The sequence below is a fragment of the Marmota flaviventris genome, chromosome 2 (genome assembly GCF_047511675.1).
Source record: "Marmota flaviventris isolate mMarFla1 chromosome 2, mMarFla1.hap1, whole genome shotgun sequence".
Lineage (NCBI taxonomy): Eukaryota > Metazoa > Chordata > Mammalia > Rodentia > Sciuridae > Marmota > Marmota flaviventris.
In genome coordinates, this window is record NC_092499.1 from 49493229 (window position 1) to 49514490 (window position 21262).

Below are 21262 nucleotides of genomic sequence, written 5' to 3' on the forward strand. Positions count from 1 at the left end.
GGAAAGACAGAACAAATATATAGTCCTTAAATTTTCAGGGTTACATACAGACTCTCAAGATTTGGAATGCAAAGTAATATATTCTATATCCTTTCCCCAGATTACTATAAATGTAAAGAAACTGTAATTTGAAAGAATCCCTGTTTTTAAAGAGATGCTTTATAAATTTTTATTAGAACCAATGTTGCAAAATTTAGTCACTGAAGTCATAAACTCAATTGCTTATAGGAATTGAAAGTTAAAAAAAAAAGAAAGAAAGAAAATCACAGTTCAACAAAGCCGATTGTTTCTTTTGAGAAACCTTCATTGCCTGTATTTTATTATTTTATAATCAACCAATATAGTGTTTAAGACTAGAACAAGGCTACATTAGTCCAGGTAAGAAGAGCAAAGACCAAAAGAAATTTTTTTTCATTAAAAAAGGAGTCCTTGATCTCATGAGAATGCAGTAGAAAGTAGCATCAGAGACTTCCTCTGCATTTTTAATAGGCCATTTGCTAGCTGAGATGTTCTGTATTCACCCTTTATTACCTTTTTCTTTTTTAAAAAGGTCTATACCTTCCCCCAAGTCATTTGAAATGAACACATCAAAAAACAAATTTACTTTTCTGAGACTTTTTAAATTTCAGGTATTTAATGCTTTTTAAAAAGTTTAAAATTCAACTCTAACCAGGGGCTGATGATGCTGTAGTGTAACTGACTAACAAGGCAGTAGTTCAGAAGTCACAGTTGATTAATGAAATAACACCTCTACCTTTTCGTTTTGTGCTTTTTTTTTAAACAAATGGTGAATTTGAATAAAACATCATTTGCATAGAAAGTTATGTAATGATGCCATATAGAGTATAATGATTTCCTAAAACCTTGTATTTAAAGTAACCTGAATTACAATGAGAGATAAACAGAATATTTACCCATCCCTTATGAGCTGCTGCTGATATGTAAATTTATTCTTCTACTTTGCACAAATATACTTTTGAGCTACTGCTTAAACACTTTGAGGTCCTTAGTCAAACAGTTTTAATGATGCCTCCAATATTATGAAAGTGTGACATTTGATGAATGTCTCATATAGTTTTGATATCTGGGCACATGTCAACAAAAAAAATTGAGCATTGGTTTGTCATGCAACACCTAGATAATTTATAATTTTACTGTTTATATCCATCTTGACATTTTTTATCTGCCAAAGGCAGGTTTCATTTGGAATCTTAATCTGAGATTTATTTGGTGGATCTGGAAATCATAGCTAGGGTTCCCACAGGAAATGGTCCATCTACCAACAGATTAAATGGCAGTCCTGCAGTTGTTAGGGGAGCTCTGCATTTAACACACATGCATACTCATTCAGTCAGCACTGTGGAGAAAAATTAAAGTAGTAACCCAGGTTTAGGAACAATGTAGCTAAAAAGTCCCATATTTGCTGAATGACAAAGGGTTATATAGCAGCATTTCATTTTATTATTCGTGCTTGAATTTCTTGTTTGCTTTGTTGAGTCTGCTGACGAATACTAATAAATGCCTGCAACAATCCAGACGAGAGATGCCTGGCAACAAAGCTATGCGGTGGACCTCCCTGATCTTCTCCAGTTCACAACCTGACCTTTTGAAAAATTGGCTGGGCTAAGCTGCAGAATTTGGGTGTAATGGTTATTGTTAACTCCAGCTTTAGGATTTATTAATTTGTGTGATCAAGACTTACCTATACTTCAAAGTTTCAAAAGACCAAACACAATCATCCATCCATTAGAACTAACATTATGTTTCAGTGATTCCTGCTTAGTGTCTGACTGGTGATTCTTCTGTTTTGTTTTCTGAATCTAAAGATGATCTTAAACAAAATGAAACACACATATAAAGAGAATCTTTTTTTTCTCTTAATACTTATTACTGGAAAATTTGTTTTCCATAAATTATTTACAAAATTGTTGAGTTCACAGACAGTTGGTATATGTTCATACTTAAGTAAAAATATGTACTTGTTAAATCTATTTTACTTTCAGTTGTATAAATTTAAGACTTACTCAGTTTATGTTTTTAATTACTTTTTAAATTATTCTTATGATAGGAAAAGCTGAGAAAGGCTACAGAGATTAGAAGTCTCTTATAAAGAGTTAATATCACTAGAAAAGAAAAAGAATAAACATTTACCATTATGTTAATCAAATTTTAGGATAGTTTTCACTATCATTTCAGCCAAAAATAATATTTTTAATATTTTAAATCAGGTGACGTAAGTTTTACTGAACTTTAATTTATGTATGTTCATAAGTAACTAGGTAGCCTTAACATTAGGAGATTACACCGTTCTACTGTGTTCATTACCTTCATGTAGTAGGATGTTGAAACTGAAAATTTTAAACATTATGAAAAAATTTCATAAATATTTATATATTTTTAATAGTTCTTACAGAGATATCTGAACTTTTTTCCCATCAGAATAAATACTAACATGTTTATGACTATTTTAAGACTTGGAGAGACGAACAAAAACTTTTTTAAAAAATTTGATGTAGTGCCACCATTTTGCATAGGTATTTTAATAATAAAACAAACAACACAATTCCAATAGACCTTTTCTTTGAATAGCTGTTGAATAATTTGAAATGGGATACATCAGTTCTTCGGATTATTATAATCAGAGATAAAGCCATCTCACTACTTACTTTTGAGTTCTATGTTTATCTAGATACACAATCACATATAGGAGTACAAAAGATACAGTTTATTTTGCCTGGCCCTAATATCCAAATGAGTAAGTCATGTGATATTGACAGGATTCTTGATTTTCTGGCTTTACAAACCTTTGTAAAAGATTAATTCAGTATCTTACACCTACATCTAGTCTCTACTCTCCCACGTTTTTTATTTCCTCTCAATATATGTACAGTGTGCCTAATTAGAACTACATAAGACTCTCTATCTGTGCTTTGCAGTGGTCAGCCACTAGTCACAGGTGGCTCCAACCTGAGATATGCTACTAGTACAAAAAAGAATTATAATAAAATTTCTCAAAATAATTTTTGTATTACATGTTGAAAAATATTTGTGATGTTAATATTACTTGTTTCTTGTTTAATATATTTACTATAAAACATAAAATTTTATAAATAGCTTGCATAATGTTTCTCAGGATCTGGATGACTGAGCAAATCACTGGGACCATTCCCATTCTGCAATCAGACTTTTGTTTATTTCTTTGCAAGTATTACTCTTGTCTGCCTCCCTGACTCATTTTTCATCTCACCTGAAAGCAGATACACTTTTTTTTTGTTGTTGTTTATTTACCTTAACATTCTACTCAGTATTTGGCACCAAATTAGTGCTAAATAAATGTTAAATATAAAGTATTCATTTTAATGCTTGTTTGCTTTACATATATCTTTAAAATGATACATCAATATTTCCCTGACTCATTTTATTTCAGTGAATTTTTAAAAATCTAATGTATCTATTGATATTTTGCTGTTTCAGGAAGATGAGTGTAATAGGAAGCTTACACCAAAAAAAGGGGGTTGCAGGGGTGATAAATACAAATGAGAAGACCATAAGTTGTTGAGACTATATTTATGTAATTCTTCGGTTATGTGTCCAACAACTTGTTGATGATTAAGTTAGTGATGAGATCTAAAAATAAACAAAACAAAAAGATATGTTATAATTTCATTTTTGATGTAAAACAAGACAGCCTAGCAGTATAGTGACAGTCTTTATGAATGACATTAAGTGTGCAGAAAACCTGAAGTGAAAATTATAGTTTTGTTTATCTTATTCCTGTTGAAGCCAAAAAACAAAGCCCTGCGAGAGTTGGTGTACATTATCCAAGTAAGAAGTTTGCATTTTTTAACACAAATGTTTAAAAATTACCTAATTTCCTGTGATTTCTAAGTCAGATTTCTCTGAAAGATAACAGACTGTGTTCTATTTGCTGTCATCCTGATTGTAATTAAAAATATTATATGCTAAATAGTGAATATTAAAATTATATAATGGAATTAGATTATTTAGAGTTTCTGTTTACCTGTCATGAGACTGAATTAATAGAAACAAACTTTGTATAGGACTGAGTTTTCTTTCAGAATCTTTTCTTTCAGAATTTCTAAATTTCAAAGTACTATTCTTATGTACTGATTTTACAATCTCATAAAGCTTTTTAAAAATAAGAAAGTTAAAATTTGTAATTAACACATTGAGTATTCCCTTTTGTTGTTTGTATTTGTCACTGATTAGATATCATTTTATTTATTTTCCATTTCCATGTCTTCTGAACATTTTAATAAGAAAGTACTATATACGTTAATGTTTCTAAAAGATTTTTTTTTCCACATAGTTGCTAGCATTTCCTGAAAGAAAACAATAAACGTATAAGAAACAGTGTTGCCTTCTTAGGATAGTATTCTGATTCTAGCTGCATAACCATATGATAACCACAGACCATCAAATAAAGTTTGTTTAGGAAATTTGAGAAATGTTTTAATATGGAAGTTGGAGTAATAACTAAGACAATAGATGTCTTTCTTGCTTTTGTTATTAATATTGAGGGAAATTAATTAAAGATATAAACTTGAATTGAAAATTTGAATATGATCCAGAGAGTGTGATATTTATGGATAGGAGAAATTATAATAGTGAAACTTTTAGCAAAGCAGATTTAAAGATAATATTTAACATTTATTGTGTATTCTGTGTGATAATTTTCCAAGAGAGATTTAATTTAAATTATTTAGTCTTCATAACTACCTTTTGAGGCCATTGCTATTACATTGTACTTCTTACTGATAGGGGAACTGCTGAGAGGTTAAATAATTTACTAAGCATTATACAGCTATGTTATGGAAGTCAGCATTCAAGCCCTGTGGTCTGTCTTTACAACCCCTGCACTGATTGTGGTTTTTCTTGGAAAGTCTAAATACATCAGTGTTGTGGTAGTTAGACAACTTGGTTAGTCAGCTTTTGCTTTGCACATACTCATATTAGGTGGGATCACTATGATATGACTTATTTCTGATGTGCTTTTCTACTTCTATTTTGTTTGGGGATAAAAGCACATATAAAATGCATCTATGTGGAAAACATACCCTCTCTTCCACAAAATAAGGAGTTGGTTTGAAATATGTACTATAAGAAATAAATATCTTTTGGATGGATGAATAGGTAGGTAGGTAGGTAGGTAGGTAGGTAGACAGAAATATATTTAAATTAAAGAATTATTAGAAATTATTAGAAGCCACTAGTTGATAACTGTTCTTATTATTTTGAAACTAATTTTATATTTAAGAAATCCTTAACTATCCCCAATTTTTTTTAAATGTGGGGCTACTGTAGTAATTAAATCATCATATCAAGTTTACAATTTCATAATAAAAGCATGGTAATCAACAATATAGGAAAGATAAGCAATGTGCATTAGGTTTTTGTTCTTTACATATTTATAAAATCAAATGCTAAGGTGTAAGTAATATTCTTCTTCTCTACACCCCTCATCCCCAACCTCCCCAAAAAAAGAATGTAAAGTGTTACCATTGCATTTAAAGTGTCAGCACGTTAACAAATTATTTCCACTATGGTTCATTTTAGATACAAATGTGCCTAACTAATACCTTCATTTGAAGAGGTAAGAGATTTACTCATTTGAATGTATTTGTCCATATTACTTATATCCCCTTGTCTCTTTCTGTCCCTGAGCTCTCAGGTAGCTGGGATGTTGCTATTCTGAGTAACCTGGTAGATCCCTAGAGACAATTCTAGCTCAACCACTCTGAAGAAACAGCTCTGTAAACAGTATTGACCCCCCAGGGGACCATCAAATCCGTTTACACAGATACCAGTTGTCACAAACTATTTACAAAGCCAGGCAGAACAGAATTTCCCAGCCTCTAAGAATCCGTATTTGATTCTAACCATCTCTTTACTTCTGTATAGTAGTCATGAAATACAGGTTATTTTTGATTATTAGTAATTATCTCTTGGGTAGCATCAATTTAACTGAGTATATTATACATTAATGTGTAATTGTATGGAGAATACTACTTAAAAGGGGATCTTATAGCTTTCTTTTCTAAGATAGGAAATAGTATCATTATACTGTTAATTTTCTACACTAAGGAATTGAGGATTTAATACTAGCATTGAGTTGGCAGAACTGACATCCCCAGAAGTAAAGGAAGACTTCATTAGATCACAAAAATGATCCATTGAAAACAGCATGAAAGTCACTAGAGAGAGTGATGGGATCTTCAAAGCACATAATGCAGCTACCATGCACACATATTAAATACCAAGTTAAAAAATAAATTCACCAAATCCACCTGATTTTTCCAGATGAATAACTCTAGCAATAGCTATAGGTGTCATTTTAGACAAATACCTGGTAATAGTAGTATCCATAATATCATTTTTAGATAGTTAGAGAATGATTTTAGTATAATATCTAATGATAGCATTAGATACTAAAAGCAAATTTGGGGAAGTATATTTTGACACAATTGAATTATCATATCCAATAAAACAATGTGCCTACGGAACAGCAAATAAAGGAATTGATGTAGTCATAAAGATTTTCCATTTTAAATCTCAAAATCAGACTTAATAGACTTATGAATTATGAAGAAGAGATTAATTTAGTCTCTGAATTCATATGGAGAGATGAATTTAAATAATATTCAGTTGGTCAAAATGATAGAACAGTTAACAATGACCTTGACTAAACACAGATGTGAATTACTAAAGAGTGTTTCCAAACCATGTGAAATAGAAGAAACAATAGAATGGTTTTAGTTTTTTAAGTTTTCATCTACCTAGAGATAAGTTTAAATCAGAAGTGAATATCTTTTTGTTTAACATTTATCTTTTTAATTGATTAGTGTGCAAAACAGTCCTTAACTTCACTTTTGTGGCCTTTTATTGGCTTACACATCTATATTTCTTTATGTAGTTCTTTAAAAATTGAAGGGACAGTACAAATAAGCTCAGCTAAAGTTTTTAGTAGCTTCATCCCAGTATCATTTCTTAAAGCTCTTTCTCCTGGGTTGAAGATTTTAGGAAAATAATTAAAGACTGAATTTAGAATTACTCTTCTCTTGGTTGGAGTAAGTACTAATTTAGAAGTTGTATATAAATTGGGTTTTTGAATAAGGAAAAGAAAATTTGTCAAAATGTAAGATGATAGAGCAGTACCTTGAAATTTTTCTTGAAAGGTCGAAAGTATCACACTTGCTACTTGCTCTCAAATATTTCAAAAAATGTGGGAGTAGTTAGATAAGGAAACAAAAATATTAAAGTGAATATGATAAAATGTTAATATATGCGAAACTAGGAAAAGAGTATGTAGGAATTCTTTGTACTGTTTTTGCAATGTTTTTAATAAGACTAAGTATTTTCAATTAACAGGTAAAAAGAATATTCTCTGTCATCAGTTTTTGTTGGCTTTTTCATCTGTCTTCTTTAACATCTTTTTTCTGTGGTCATTGAAAACTCATATGTCTGGCTTCCAGTTCTACTTTTCATTTCCTGCCATTTTGCTAGATGACTTTAGTCCCTTCAGAATAACACTTTAAGCACACTGATCCCTTAGTGTCCTCATCAGTTTGTTTGATCAACACATTTCCAGATGAAGTGCATCTTGGACTTTGTCCTTACCTGTTTATTATTTTAGGAATCTTCACTCCTTGTCAAATCTTCTCCTTTCGATAAAAGAAATATCTCTTTGTTTTTCCCAAATCTTTTCCTTCTCCTCTTTATCCATTCTGATTCTTCTTTTCTCCTCCTTTTATTATAGTCTGCCAATATTTTTTTGAGTATGCTAAACTTTAACTCTTTGGCAGTTCTGTACTTTGCATATTCCCATGTGTCTTTTTTTGAAGCAGATTCCTTCATGAGGTCCTGTAGAGTCTTCCAGTTGAACATTAGTATGTCTAAAATATGCTGTACAGCTTTTGCCTAGATCTTGTTACATTTTGTTCAAATCATTGAATAAGTTTGCTGTCATCATTGATATATAAAGTCCTTGAGGGAAGTGTCTGTTTCTCATATTTGTTTTCACAGTACCTATCACAGGACATATGATGCTTTGGGGTGTTCCTGAATAAGTAAATTAATTTGAAAGGTCAAATGTAATACTTAAATAGGATACTGCAGTATGGCAGAGAGGAAGAGCATTGAAAACTTTCAGAGGATTGAACAATAGTTTGCTTATATCAATCAGTCTCTTTTACTCTAAAGTAAAATTAAATTCTTAGTAGAAAAATATGGATATTCCAATTTGCAGAGCAGGCTTCAAATGTCTGATGGGTAGTTCAAATTAAAAAAGCTTTTACTACTGGACAAATTTAGAAATATCCAGAAATAGATTCAAATCACACCACATAGGTTCTTTAAAAAAAAAAAATTTTAAATATTAACTTTTAAACATCTTAAAATTAAAATCCAGAAGTGCCAGAAATTGATGCATTTTTAAAAAATAATACTTCAAGGGCCTATAATGACTAAGATCCTTAAGGGATTAGCAGAGACCTCTTATTGGAAAGCTTTCATGTCTACTGTAAGACTTTGAAGAAAATAGCCCAGTTACAGGTAAAATAATGGTAAAGAAAGAGAGTTGTAAAACTATTAAGCAAATAGCAAGTATAGATATCAGGAATGGGCTAAGGGAAACGCTAGGTTAGGAATAAAAGGATCAAAGAAGAAAGATACTGAACTAAACCTATGAGTAGAGAAGGTGGGGAAATGGAACAAGTTTAGATAACGTTAAATTTGGTCTCAACCAGGTCAAAGAGGACTGAAGAGTGTAAAACAGTTGGTGTGGTGTTATCACAGGGAAAAGGGATTTTTATGTAGTTGGCAGTACTCCATGGTTCAATAATGTTTCCTTTTTGAAGAATGTTTGTTCCTCATAAACTGAAATATGGTATTTGGCCCTAAAATTTTTTTATGATATGTCTCTGAGTATGATTTTTGTTATTTTGATATTACTTTCAGTAATACAATTCTTTTTCATTGAATTAATTATACAGATATATGCTAGTGTTAGAAAACATGATTTGTTAATGATATAAAGGATTTTCTTAGTTCCATTTATCAAATTTCTTCCTTCAGATTTTGAGGATTCCATTCTACTAATTAATACTAGCCTATCCTAGAAAAACAGGATGGTGAATGAACTAAAGCAAATTAAATATAGAGTTCTGAGATGTCAAAAGCTGTCAAGTGATCTTCAGTTACAAGATTTCAGTTTCTAACATTATTAAACAGAATATAACATTAAAATGTCCTAGCTAGCCCCCAATATATAATTATGATAGCACTTTTTCTCTTCTAATACACATTCTCCTCAATGTGGAGTCAAAAGTAATTTTCTAAAAAACAAATTATTTATAGATAGAAGTAGATTTACTACTAGCTACTCATAAGAACAAAATACAGACTTGGATTAACTGGCTATATTTATCATGAGTAATTTATTTAGAAAAAATACTTGAAGTACCTTATTTGTGAGTGTTTCTGTTTTCTTTTTATTCTAAAACTACTCTTTTTCCTCAAAAGGATTTAAAGTTTGATGCTTTGGAGAAGTCATCACCAGAAAGCAGGTGAGATTCATATGCTTCTTAAAGACTTGTTTCTGCTGAAGTTAAAAAGTACTCATTACAATCAATATTAGACTTGCTCTTTTGATTTACTAGTGAAAAAAACTTTTTTGTGTATGTGTAAGATTTTCCCCCAAAATTTTATTATACCACTAAATATAGACTGTTCCTATGAAATAGTTAATATTTACTAAGTACAACTTAAAATATTTTTTGTGAGATAGCCAAGCATTACAAAATATGTTCCCTTGTATATATAGTGCATTTCTGATAAAAATGTTATAGTGATGATTATAAAAATAATAGCCAACATTTATTGTAGTGTCTAGTACTAGGGCAATTACTTAGTTAACTTAGTCCTCACAACAACTCATATAAGTGTTATTATGTTTGTATTTTATGAATGGGTTAAATAACTCATCCAATATTTTGCCCTTAGCAAAGCTGGAATTACTTCACTGTAATCATTATTTTATTGTATTCTATTTTGAGGGATTTTGAAAATAATATCTGTGATTCATTAATTCTTAATGTTGAGTATATCCAGGAATTATTTGGGGAGATTTTAAAGTAGGAACTAGCAGGGCATGGTGGCACACACCTGTAATTCTAATGGCTTCTGAGGCTAAAGCAAGAGGATCACAGGTTCAAAGCAAGCCTCAGCAACTTAGTGAAGGTCTAAGCAACTTAACAAGACTCTGTCTCAAAATAAAAAAATAAAAAAGTGCTGGAGATGTGGCTCAGTGTCTTAGCACCCTTGAGGTCAATATGCCATACTACCAAAAAAAAAAAAAAAAAGTAGGGACGGGGTCATATTGTCTAAGGACTAGGTCCTTACTCTGAACTTTGGATTCTTAAAAACTCCTTGTCATTCCAACATTTAAATATGATGTAAACCACTGTCCTAAATGTCTTTTGATTGTGAAAATGGGAATATGAGTGGCAAGCACCACACTGTACATGTTTATCTTATTATAATAAGACTAGTAAGTATACATTTCGAGCCATGAAAAAATATTCATTTGATTGAATACTTTTTAACATATAATTATGGCATTTAATATAATTTGTTATTTTATTTGTTTACATACAGATACAGCCCACATTTATCTTGAACAAGATACTGTTGGGATAAATAAAAGTACACAGATAGATGAGCAACTCACTATGAATTCTGAGGGAAGCATGCATCAGAAATCCAGTGAGTTAGCCAATGAAGTCACATATGAGGACCCTGAAATACCAGGACGGAAATCTAGAAATTTTCAGATCTTCAGCCCTTATCCAGATGATGAGACATCTGAAAAATGCAAGTGAGTTCTGTCAACCTTAGTTCTAGAAAGTAAAAATTGAGAGAACTTTTCCTTCCTTTCTTCCTATATATATATTGTTTTTATGATATTGATGAAATGAGTCTAGATAGCTAAGTGTAAATGCTTAGGTGAGTTTGAAGGAAGGCAATGAGGTTTTATTCCTTGTTCAATTTTATTTTCTGTGGCCTTTCATTATGGATATGAAAATGACTTTTAAATTGCTATAAATGGGGTATCATTCATCAAAGCCAAACAGGCAGTTCTAACACAAATTAAGTCCAAAGATCTTTTGGTTTTGGTTAGCACTTTTTTTCATTTAAATGAATTTGAATGCTTTTAAAAAGGTCTTCCACTCTACATTTTATCTTCCTTCTTATTTTATGCTTTTATTTTATAGCTTTTACCCATCCACTTTGTCTATCTCATGAAGGAATTTGAATTTGTGATTCCTATGACATGATAATAGTCATGTGCTATAAAAATATTCTGAGATTAAAATATTCAATGATAATATAATTGTACTTTCAGTCTAGACAAAATCATATTTTCTAGAATACTATTTTAACAGAGTTTTGCATTGAAATTGCTATTTCCATTTACTTGCAAGTTATTCAGTAAATATGTTTTTGAGTGAATTTAACACATAATGAAGTGGATACTATATTGATTTGTTCCTGTATTGATTTGGTATGTTTTAGTGGGTTGAGGCAGCAATGAATGAAGAAGGAATAAACATTTCTATAAACACATGAGGAAAATGAATAGTAGAGCTTGGGCTAAAGACATATTATGGGATCTCTGGTATAATTGCAACAGGAGATTATGGAAAGTACTGCTACACTGACTGTCCTAAACCTCACTGCTAAATTTCCTCTTAATGACTCCATATTTACCTATGCTTACAAATTGAATATAATGCCTTCCAAAAACAGTCCATATCTTCTCCCTTCCCTTCCTTTATACTACTTGATTACAAGTTGATACTCTTCTCAAATAGCCTTCAAAATGTCAAAACATTTCATTTCACTTACTCTTAAATGTTACACGAATAGGTTTTTATTTGAAAGTTTTGAATAGTGAAATATGATACTCTTTCCCCCAAAATAAAAAAACTTACTTGACTTTTGTTTCCATTTTCAGAAAAGCAAGAAATTTAAGTAGAATCTCAACCTAAAATACAAATTGTAATAATATTTAGAGCCTCTAAAACCTAAACTGAAATAATATTTATAGCCTCTGAAGCCTAAATTATTTTATCAGATACACTCAACCATAAGTCTCAGATGATGCTAAATGCTTTTCATAAATTTAACTTTCATAGTTGATAAATTGGCAACTCTGTGACATTATGTTCTTTTTATCTATAATATTCTCTTACGTTCATAAAAAGACATTGTAAAATGGGTACCTTCGCCTAAATATTATTAAAATTAAATCTGAAGTATAAAATTTATAGATCCTGTATAAAGTTGTACATATATATTGTGTAATGATTTCCTTTATTGCAGAGTTATGGAACAAAGAAAGAATGAATTGCATTATGAACATATGATTCCTTGTCAAGTTACTCCAGACCTAAATAAAGAGACAACTGTAGCATTTCTTCTAAAAGAATTGGATATTCTCAGAACAAGCTATAAAAAGGTATAATACAGAAAGCCTGATCATTGTACAATAGCTTTCAGCTGTTGACCTAAATTTTCTTTGTGGCCCATCATTTTTCAGTTTTATTATGTACTAGAAATAATGTAGTACACAGTAGTTGTGTACTTTATGTTATCATATCTTGTCATCAATGTGAGTCAAGTCATTGGTTGTAAAAGTAATTTTTTATTTTTCTGCCTTGATAGTCAGTGATCTCATTTTGTTTTTCATAAATTTTGGGCACCTTATATAGTTACCTTAAAAAAAAAAGATTAAGTTTCTACCACAGAAAAACTTTCAGCCTTATAAAGAATAAGAAATATTATAGACAGTTTCTTTACTTTCTTAATTTTTTTCTTTTTTTATTAGTATATGTACCCTATATTTTACCCCAATAATATATGTAATTGGACATTATAATAGCAAGACCTGCTGATATTTTCATTTACTTTGGGTTATACTGTTGCATTTTATCCAATCCATTTGTCTTATCATGTTTTATTTTATTATTGACTCTTATTCTAGGTACATTCCTCTGAGCACAAAATATTGTTAATAAATAATGTTCCTTTTTTTAAAAAAAATTCTACATGCTTTTCTGATTTTTTTATATTTTCACTGTTTGACCTAACCAAACTGATGCATGATCTTAGGAATATTGATCACGTCTAAAGGAAAACAACACAAATGACAAAAGCCTGGGGAGGAATTAAAAATAAGAAACATGTGGAAGAATTCTGATATGAGAGCATGAGACATTTTCTGTACTTTGATTTATCAATCGCTACATGACAATTGTGAGTCTGGTACCAGTGCCAACTTAAAAGGAATATGACAAGGTAGCAGTTACAGAGGCAGATTTGTACCAGATATTATGATTATTATCTTAATTAATTTTGTTTCAAAATATTGGAAGTACTAAGAAGCTATAAAACTGAAACATCCATCTAAACCTTTTGCTTTAACAAAAAATAGGCGAGATTGCTTTTACAGTAGTTATTTTTATAATAATGTACTTCTTAGTTTTATCTACATACAAATTAAGTATGTAATAGAATGTTTTTATAATTATGATTACAGGTAATCATTACTTTATAAAATATCTTTCAAGCTTAATTTTTTACCCTGGAGTTCATAAATTTAGATAATTGAATGTAATATTATATAAAGGTTTAAGAAACAACAAAATTTTACTTTGGGATTAATCATAAATCTAGAAGACATTTTAAAATGTTTTTATTAGTATATATAATTATATACAACAGTGGTATTCATTTTGAGAGGAAGACATTTTTAGATAAGAATTTATATTTTTAAATGTGTTTTAGCTTCAAGAAAAACTGGCTAAAGAGGATAAAGAACAGAGAAAATTAAAGCTTAAACTGGAACTCCAAGAGAAAGCAGCAGAAGCTAAAATTGCTGAAAAGGCAGCAGGTATAGTAGATGAGTGTTAGCATACAGCCTGAAGAATTCACATACACGGTTATTATATGATGTGTCTTGGTGAATACTAGCATACTGCCGTATTTGCCAAAGGTGGGAAAGCTCTGTTTTTTTTTTTTTTTTTTTGGCTGCTTAGAAAATAGGTGGCTTTAACATCCTGGTACTGGTATTAGTGAGAGCTTTACCTGTATTCATACTGATTTGGGCATTAAATGCATTGTTAACACCATGTCAATCCAATCACAAAAAGGTTGTTTGTTTTGTTGGAAGGGCCTGAACAAACAAGGGGAAATAATGATTACCAGTGCCTCTACCTTTCAACCAGCAGTTCAAATACCACTTATTTTTTTAGCTCGTTGAGAGGAAATATTTCCCCTTCGTATGAAGATAATCATATATTCATTACAAAGGAAATCTGCATTTGATTAAAAAAATCTGTTTTGTACAATTAAGAAGTTAAAATTTGATTATATAGATAATGATAAGAGATCATGTTTTCCCTGAGATTCAAGTGACAGGTTGCCACAGTTTAATGTTATAAATGACTGCCTTAAATATATTTTTGGAGTCTTGTCTTTATTCACAGGTCTTTTCAAGGGGAAAATTTTTTTTAACATATCTGTGATATGTTACAGATATAAGCAAATGATTCTGAAGTCTGTGATATTCATGTATGTGTGTCACTGTGGCTCTTTCCTTCATATTGTTTTCATGTGTTAAGAGAAATTTAATAAAATAGTACATGTTAGCATTCAGTGGCATTTTTACTAATTTAACATTTTTACATCAGTTGCAATGATTTTTGAAAATAACTTATTTTGTGATTAGACTGAGGTTATAAGTATGTTGTATAAGCCACCTGTAAAAGAATCTTGGTATCTAAGGTCAGATACATGATTAGTTAGTATAGCCTGTCTTCAAATATTATTTTGGAAAATAGAACTAAACATCATGAAGATATAACCAAGATGACCATGAATAAGTACGCCAGCTGAACACCATCATTGCTTTTCTATTAATGTTAAACTGCTGTAATGTTTTTGTTTATTTATTATTGGGGAAAAGATGAGAGTAATATATTTTAAGGAAAATTAATAGTGTTAAAATGAATAATTCAAATTTAGAATAATTTAGGAATTTTCTGGGTTTTTATAATCAATTACACACATATACGTATATACATATTAACTGTTAGGATGGTATTGCATATAGAAAGTATGCTTGTTTGGAGGTATAGACATAAAAATTTAACTTTTCATATATCTTACAGAAGTAATTGGATAATTTTGGGACATTAAGACTTATTGAGATTCATGAGCATAGCATATATCTCCTAGGGTGCTCATTAAGAAGTTAAATCTATTGTATAATATGGCTAACCATGCCCTTTAAATATTTATTGATATATTTAAGGTTCCCCTGGATAGAACATTTGAAACATGCATGCATAACATGGAGAAAATTTGATTATCTTATAATTCTTATTAATTAAACAAAACAATCTGTTTCAAGAGATGTGTCCAAAAGAAAAATGTCAAAACACTGTCATGAAAGTGAGATAAAACAAAAATCCTTCAAAAAGTTTTTTAAACTATTAATTTTCAATTTGATTTTTGTTTTTTAATGTTTTACTTCTACCTTATTTAAGAAACATACTTTACTTGTAACATTAGAGAGGATTATTACTGTTATATCAAATTTTAATAATAGTGAATTGCTTAAAAATCCACTGTTTTGAAACTCTGAAAACTGTAATCCCTTAGTGAGCTCATTTCTAATTATATTCACAGTCTTTTAAAAATATTTTAAAGCCAGGAGCAGTGGCACATGCCTGTAGAACCAGTAGCTTAGGAGGTTGAGGCAGAAGGATAGAAAGTTCAAAGCCAGCCTCATCAACTTAGCAAGACCCTTAGCAACTTAGCAATACTCTCTCTCAAAATAAAAAATTAAAAAAAGAGCTGGGAATGTATAGATTTATTTATATAATATGACATATGTATCTTATATAAATGTATAAACTTTTTTATTGTAGTGATTTATACATATTTATTTTGATGAATTCATAAGTGCATTTAATGTAATTTTCTCCATTTCAATCTTTTTTTAAAAAATACATTTACTTTTATTTTTTTAAAGAGAGAGAGAGAGAGAATTTTAATATTTATTTTTTTTAGTTATCGGCGGACACAACATCTTTGTTTGTATGTGGTGCTGAGGATTGAACCCGGGCCGCACGCATGCCAGGCAAGCGCACTACCGCTTGAGCCACATCCCCAGCCCATCCATTTCAATCTTTAGGACTATCCCCTTCCCTCTCTTCCTTCTTCTCCCTCTTATCTTCCTCTACCCCAGTGATCTTAAGTACACTTATTTTCTATCGGACCAGTACCAAGTGCACTCAAAAAGCAAAACATAACAGAAACAACCATGTTAGTATTTTAAGAGAAGAGGAATAGTATGGAATTATGATTACATGTTATAAGTTCTGTTTCCTATAACAAATAGTCCACATAAGTATAAATGTTTTTTCTATCACTACTTTTTTATATTCAAAATAAAAAGTGTATTTGGTAATGTATATTATGAATATACACAATGTCTAAGTAATGTACTTAAGCAAATAAGTTTAAAAACATCAAACTATTCCACAATAAAAGAATTGTAAAAACGTCTGAGCCAAATATTAAAAATAGCAAACAAAAATGTATGACACTAGAGAATTTTTTTAAAGGTTAAAATATTATGGAAAAAGCAGTCATTTCCTTTGAGTATATAAAATAAACATATACACAAGTATGTTCACACAGCTTTAGTTATGATTGCAAGAGAATCAGAAACAATCTAACAATAAAGAAATTGTTAGATTATAGCACATTTATGCTGGGAGACTTTCCAAAGAATATTTGATGATATGCAAAAAAGTCTTCATGACTCAATGTTAAATGAAAGCTCTAAGGGAAAAACTATATAAATATAATTTTGTTAAAAGAAACAATATTCATACGTGTCTTATGTAGAATGAGAGAGAAGTTTGGGTGTTATTTAAATGGAGCTATTGGTTCAGTGAATGGTTTCTGTCTTTTTCAGGCTTTGTACAATGAACATGTATTAGATTTAGTTTAGTTTTAGAAAAAGTCAATATTACTTTTAAAAGATGTGATTTAAAAAAATACTTGCATTTGAATGTTAAAAAAAAAATCCTATGATAGGTTTGAGACATAATGACCATATAAACCAAAGTTTTATAGAAACCATATGATATCTATGATCCGGTCTTGCCATTTTCCTCATGCAGGTTTTCTGGTCTTTGAGATTTGCTCCGTATTTATCTTTATATCTGTATGTGTATCATGTAACTTATGTATACATTAATCTTTTCTTCCCAACTGGCTGTATAATTTATAAGACTAAGAATCTGGTACAGTTAAACCACATAAAAGAAAATGTGTCCAGTTCTCCTTAGGCAGTTTGATGTAACTGGGAGACCAGAAGCCTTGGATTAGTCCTAGGTTAAAATCAGTTTTAACAGTTAATATTGATTGTATGCCTTTGGGTGGGTTTCTTAACCTCTCTTGACTTTTTCCCATGGTAAAAAAATAATAATAACTTACAGGTTATTTTAAGGATTAAAGACAATGGTAAAAGCACCTGTTTTATAACTAGTACTCAATATGTTATAGCTTTATTTAATATTGTATAAAATTATTGTATTTTCATAAATTCTTGAACTTTTGATAATGTCATCATTGTCAAAATTTATGAGATATTTTATTCTATTTAGTTTTTATATGAAAAACTATATATATATATATATATATATATATATATATATATATATATATATATGGAATACACACACAGAGCACTAATACATTTTACTAATATGTGAATCCAGAATAAAAGAATGGCATACAAAGGATTTGGGCTTGTATCCCTATGATAAACCATCATGAAATAATGTTCTTAGTTTCAAATCTTTTGCTTTGTTTTCCTTTGGTTTTTACAGAGTGTGAGCAGTGCCATTCTATGTGATTTTATGTGTGCTTGAAACTCAGTTGTATCCTCTATCTTGGTTAAATCTCAGATGGTTGACCCTTTTATCTTCCCTTCCTTTTTGTACATTACTATTATCATCATCATTACCATTGACACTGATTATTATATACTTCAGTATTTTATAAGAATCATGCTTAACTTCTTTACCAGTTGAATAAGAAAGTTTATCTAGAGCCCCTTATGTACAAGGCACTGTGTTAACCAATGGACATACATCAACAAATAAGACAGATTTCAATCATTTCTTTTTCTTTTTTTTTCCATCACTTCACAATCATATACCATACATGTGTGGGTAGATAGTGGTTAAATTCTCAGACTTTGGATTTAGACCTTTGTTATAATCTTTTTACCACTTATCATGTGTAATTACAGCTTCACTAAGCCTTGGTTAAAACCTACTACAGGTGGCTATGCCATTTAAGTGAGATAATATTTATGAAGTGCTTAACCCATAGAAGTTACTCAGTAAATTATAGCTGTGGTGATGACAACTTTGTCACCATCATTTTTCTTCAGACTTCTTCATTTAAAGGGGATATAGTCAAAGTGTTTCTCATAGTTCTGGAGTTATATAAGAAACTGTTCCATACTAGTTCTATACACATATAACTACCCCATTGTTATTTATATATGGTTTTGTTTTACAAAGAATAAATTTCTGTTTCTTTTTAAAAGTATATTGATTATCTCAATAAAATGAACCTCAGTATTTTTCTAGGGATAATGAATACCCACTCTTTATTTTCTGTGGTGCTAGGGATCAAAACTCAGGGCCTCAGGCATGCTAAGCAAGCTCTCAACCACTGGGCTACATCCCCCGCTCTTTTATTATTTATTTTGAAACACAGTCTCTAAGTTGTTCAGGCCAGTTTCAAACTTACTATCCTTCTGTCTCTGCTTCCTGAAGTAGCTAGGAATATAGCTGTGTGTCATCTCCCATGTGCCAGTTTTTCATTTTGTCTAATTTTTCATTTTAATCTTATTGAAAAAGTTGGAAAATATGATAAAATTTTAAAATCTCTACAAAATGAAAACAGATGAAAAATGTAGTCTTAGGAAAAGCAGAATGTATAGCTCATTTCTTCCTATGTGTTGACATTGGGGTGGGGAAATTATCTCATTGCGGCCATGTAGGAATTTTGACTTTGTTTTGACTTATTTAGTTATACACATGGATAATATCATTTGAAAATTATTAGCATATATGGTTTTCAAACACTAGGAAAAAATTTAGAGAAATACATTAGAAACATTGAATATTTGTATTTAAGTGTCTCTTCTCACATAAAGTAAGTGATTAAATATTTCAAAATTTATTTTAATGAAATTGAGTTTAACAATAAGAGATAATATTGTATAGTATGATTTGTAGCCATTAATTTGCTCTTATGTCAGGGATTTGTTTATAACTCTCAAAAATAGCTAATTTAATTAAACCTTTCCTTTTTTCTAAATAGTCTCAGTGGGCATTGTTTAGTATTTGTTGTCTCTTTAAGTTTTATTTTTCTGTTGCTTTTACAGTATCCAGATGATATTTAAATTTTGCGTAAAATATTTAAATAATGTTTTTATGTTATTTTTATGTTATTTTGTGATATGTAAAATATTTGTGTTTCTTTAAAAGCCTTATTTTTCTATTTCTTGAAAGCTCACGTTAGAGCCTCTGCTTTATGTTAGTTATTTTTCTTTCTTGCATGTCATCCATTAAAGATTAGCTGTGGAAGGTTGGAGCATGGAGAGATTATGAATGACAGAACAACTCCTGTAGAATAATAATCAGTTTTTGGTATTTAATGCTGTTTGACTTTTGCAGACACATTTCTTATTAACCTTTGGTACAAAGAGAAATCCAGGTTCCTGATATCTCATGGAGAAGATGAATTTGAGATCCTCTTCCAATTAAACTGAAATAAAGCCAATATTGGGTTTTAGCCAAAAGAACTCCTTAGTTCCTAAATCTTGTGTTTATAAGTCAGTCTGTCTGTCCATCTATCTATCTACATTTTAGTAATTCAGTGATTATATAATTTGCCTAACTTACTTATACCCAAAATGCAAGCACTTAAAACTGCTTTTTCTCTGTAAACATAGATTCCTTCCTGTGCATCCAAATTTAGGGAAATAGTAAATAAAAAAATTGTCAATTCCTTCTTATTACAGAGAATGTTAATTTCACTTTGGTAAGGAAGAATTTAATTTTGATTACCCAGAGGATCAGAACATAGAATCCCTGAAACTTACATCTTAAATTTCTCTATTTAGGTTCAAATGTAAATCTTTAAAATACAGATATGTAATCTGTCATAATAGCAGATATATTAAAGTTACCCTAATTAATTAATATGGAAAATAAGAATTATTGTGTAATAGAAAAGTTTACATTATTACCTTGTAAAAAGATCCTTACTGTATACCAGATTTCAAATGATATTGACCATATACTAATTACAAATAGAGTGAGTTCTCTGTACAAGAAGCATAAAAAATAGGATATTTACTTCTTAAGAAATAATTCACATTGGAATCCCATTTTTTTCATGTATATAATAATGACCATCAATAAAATATGATAACTTACAGGTTATCAATAAAATATGATAGCCTTTCCTCTAATACTTGAATGCCTTAATAGCATTAAGTTATAATAGAACATTAAATCCTTATTTATAGTTATTTTTTAACTCATAAGGAAAAAGCTGTTCTAGAATATGACCAGTAATTTCAGATGAAAACAGAAAGAACTATCTGTATGAAATAGAAGAGGTAGAAATATTGATAGTTAGAATGTTAATTATATTACTGTCTTAGGCTACAGAATTCTGTGGATGCAAATCAGGATATATTTTGACAAGTATCAGCCAAATAATACTTGAGGATAAAATAGGGTCATTTTGTATTCTCTCTCCCAAGAAAAGTGTTTTGTATTGTTTGTTTTCTGGAAAATTTGTTTGAAATAAAGGTTTAGTGGACAAGACAATCCATTACATACAGCAGTAACCAACAATTGGAAATATTTTATTAGATATTGCATTTTGGGATTTAACATGATATTTAAGACCATATAAATATCAGATATTTAAGACCATATAAAACTAAATGTATTACAAACAAATACATAAACAACTTTTCAGAAAGTGATCTTAAAACTTTCACTTTGGGTTCTAAAGAGGAAATGATACTGAGAATGTTTAGGTAGCAATTACAATTGAGTTATCTATAGTA

General features: G+C 30.0%; 1 protein-coding gene across 6 annotated transcripts in view; it reads left to right on the top strand.

The window, feature by feature from the left end:
* Positions 1 to 21262, top strand: part of Mipol1 (mirror-image polydactyly 1) — a 318255-nt gene that overhangs the window by 73756 nt on the left and 223237 nt on the right. For 4 of the 6 annotated variants that reach the window (XM_071607843.1, XM_071607844.1, XM_071607848.1 and 1 more), the window contains 4 exons: positions 9541 to 9584; positions 10675 to 10894; positions 12403 to 12538; positions 13867 to 13972. In XM_071607843.1, coding sequence (XP_071463944.1) covers positions 9554 to 9584; positions 10675 to 10894; positions 12403 to 12538; positions 13867 to 13972 — 493 coding nt within the window. In that variant the 5' untranslated portion in view covers positions 9541 to 9553. Of the gene's footprint in view, positions 1 to 5577; positions 5615 to 9540; positions 9585 to 10674; positions 10895 to 12402; positions 12539 to 13866; positions 13973 to 21262 lie in introns of all 6 variants that reach the window. The other 2 variants (XM_071607845.1, XM_071607847.1) reach the window with 1 other exon arrangement.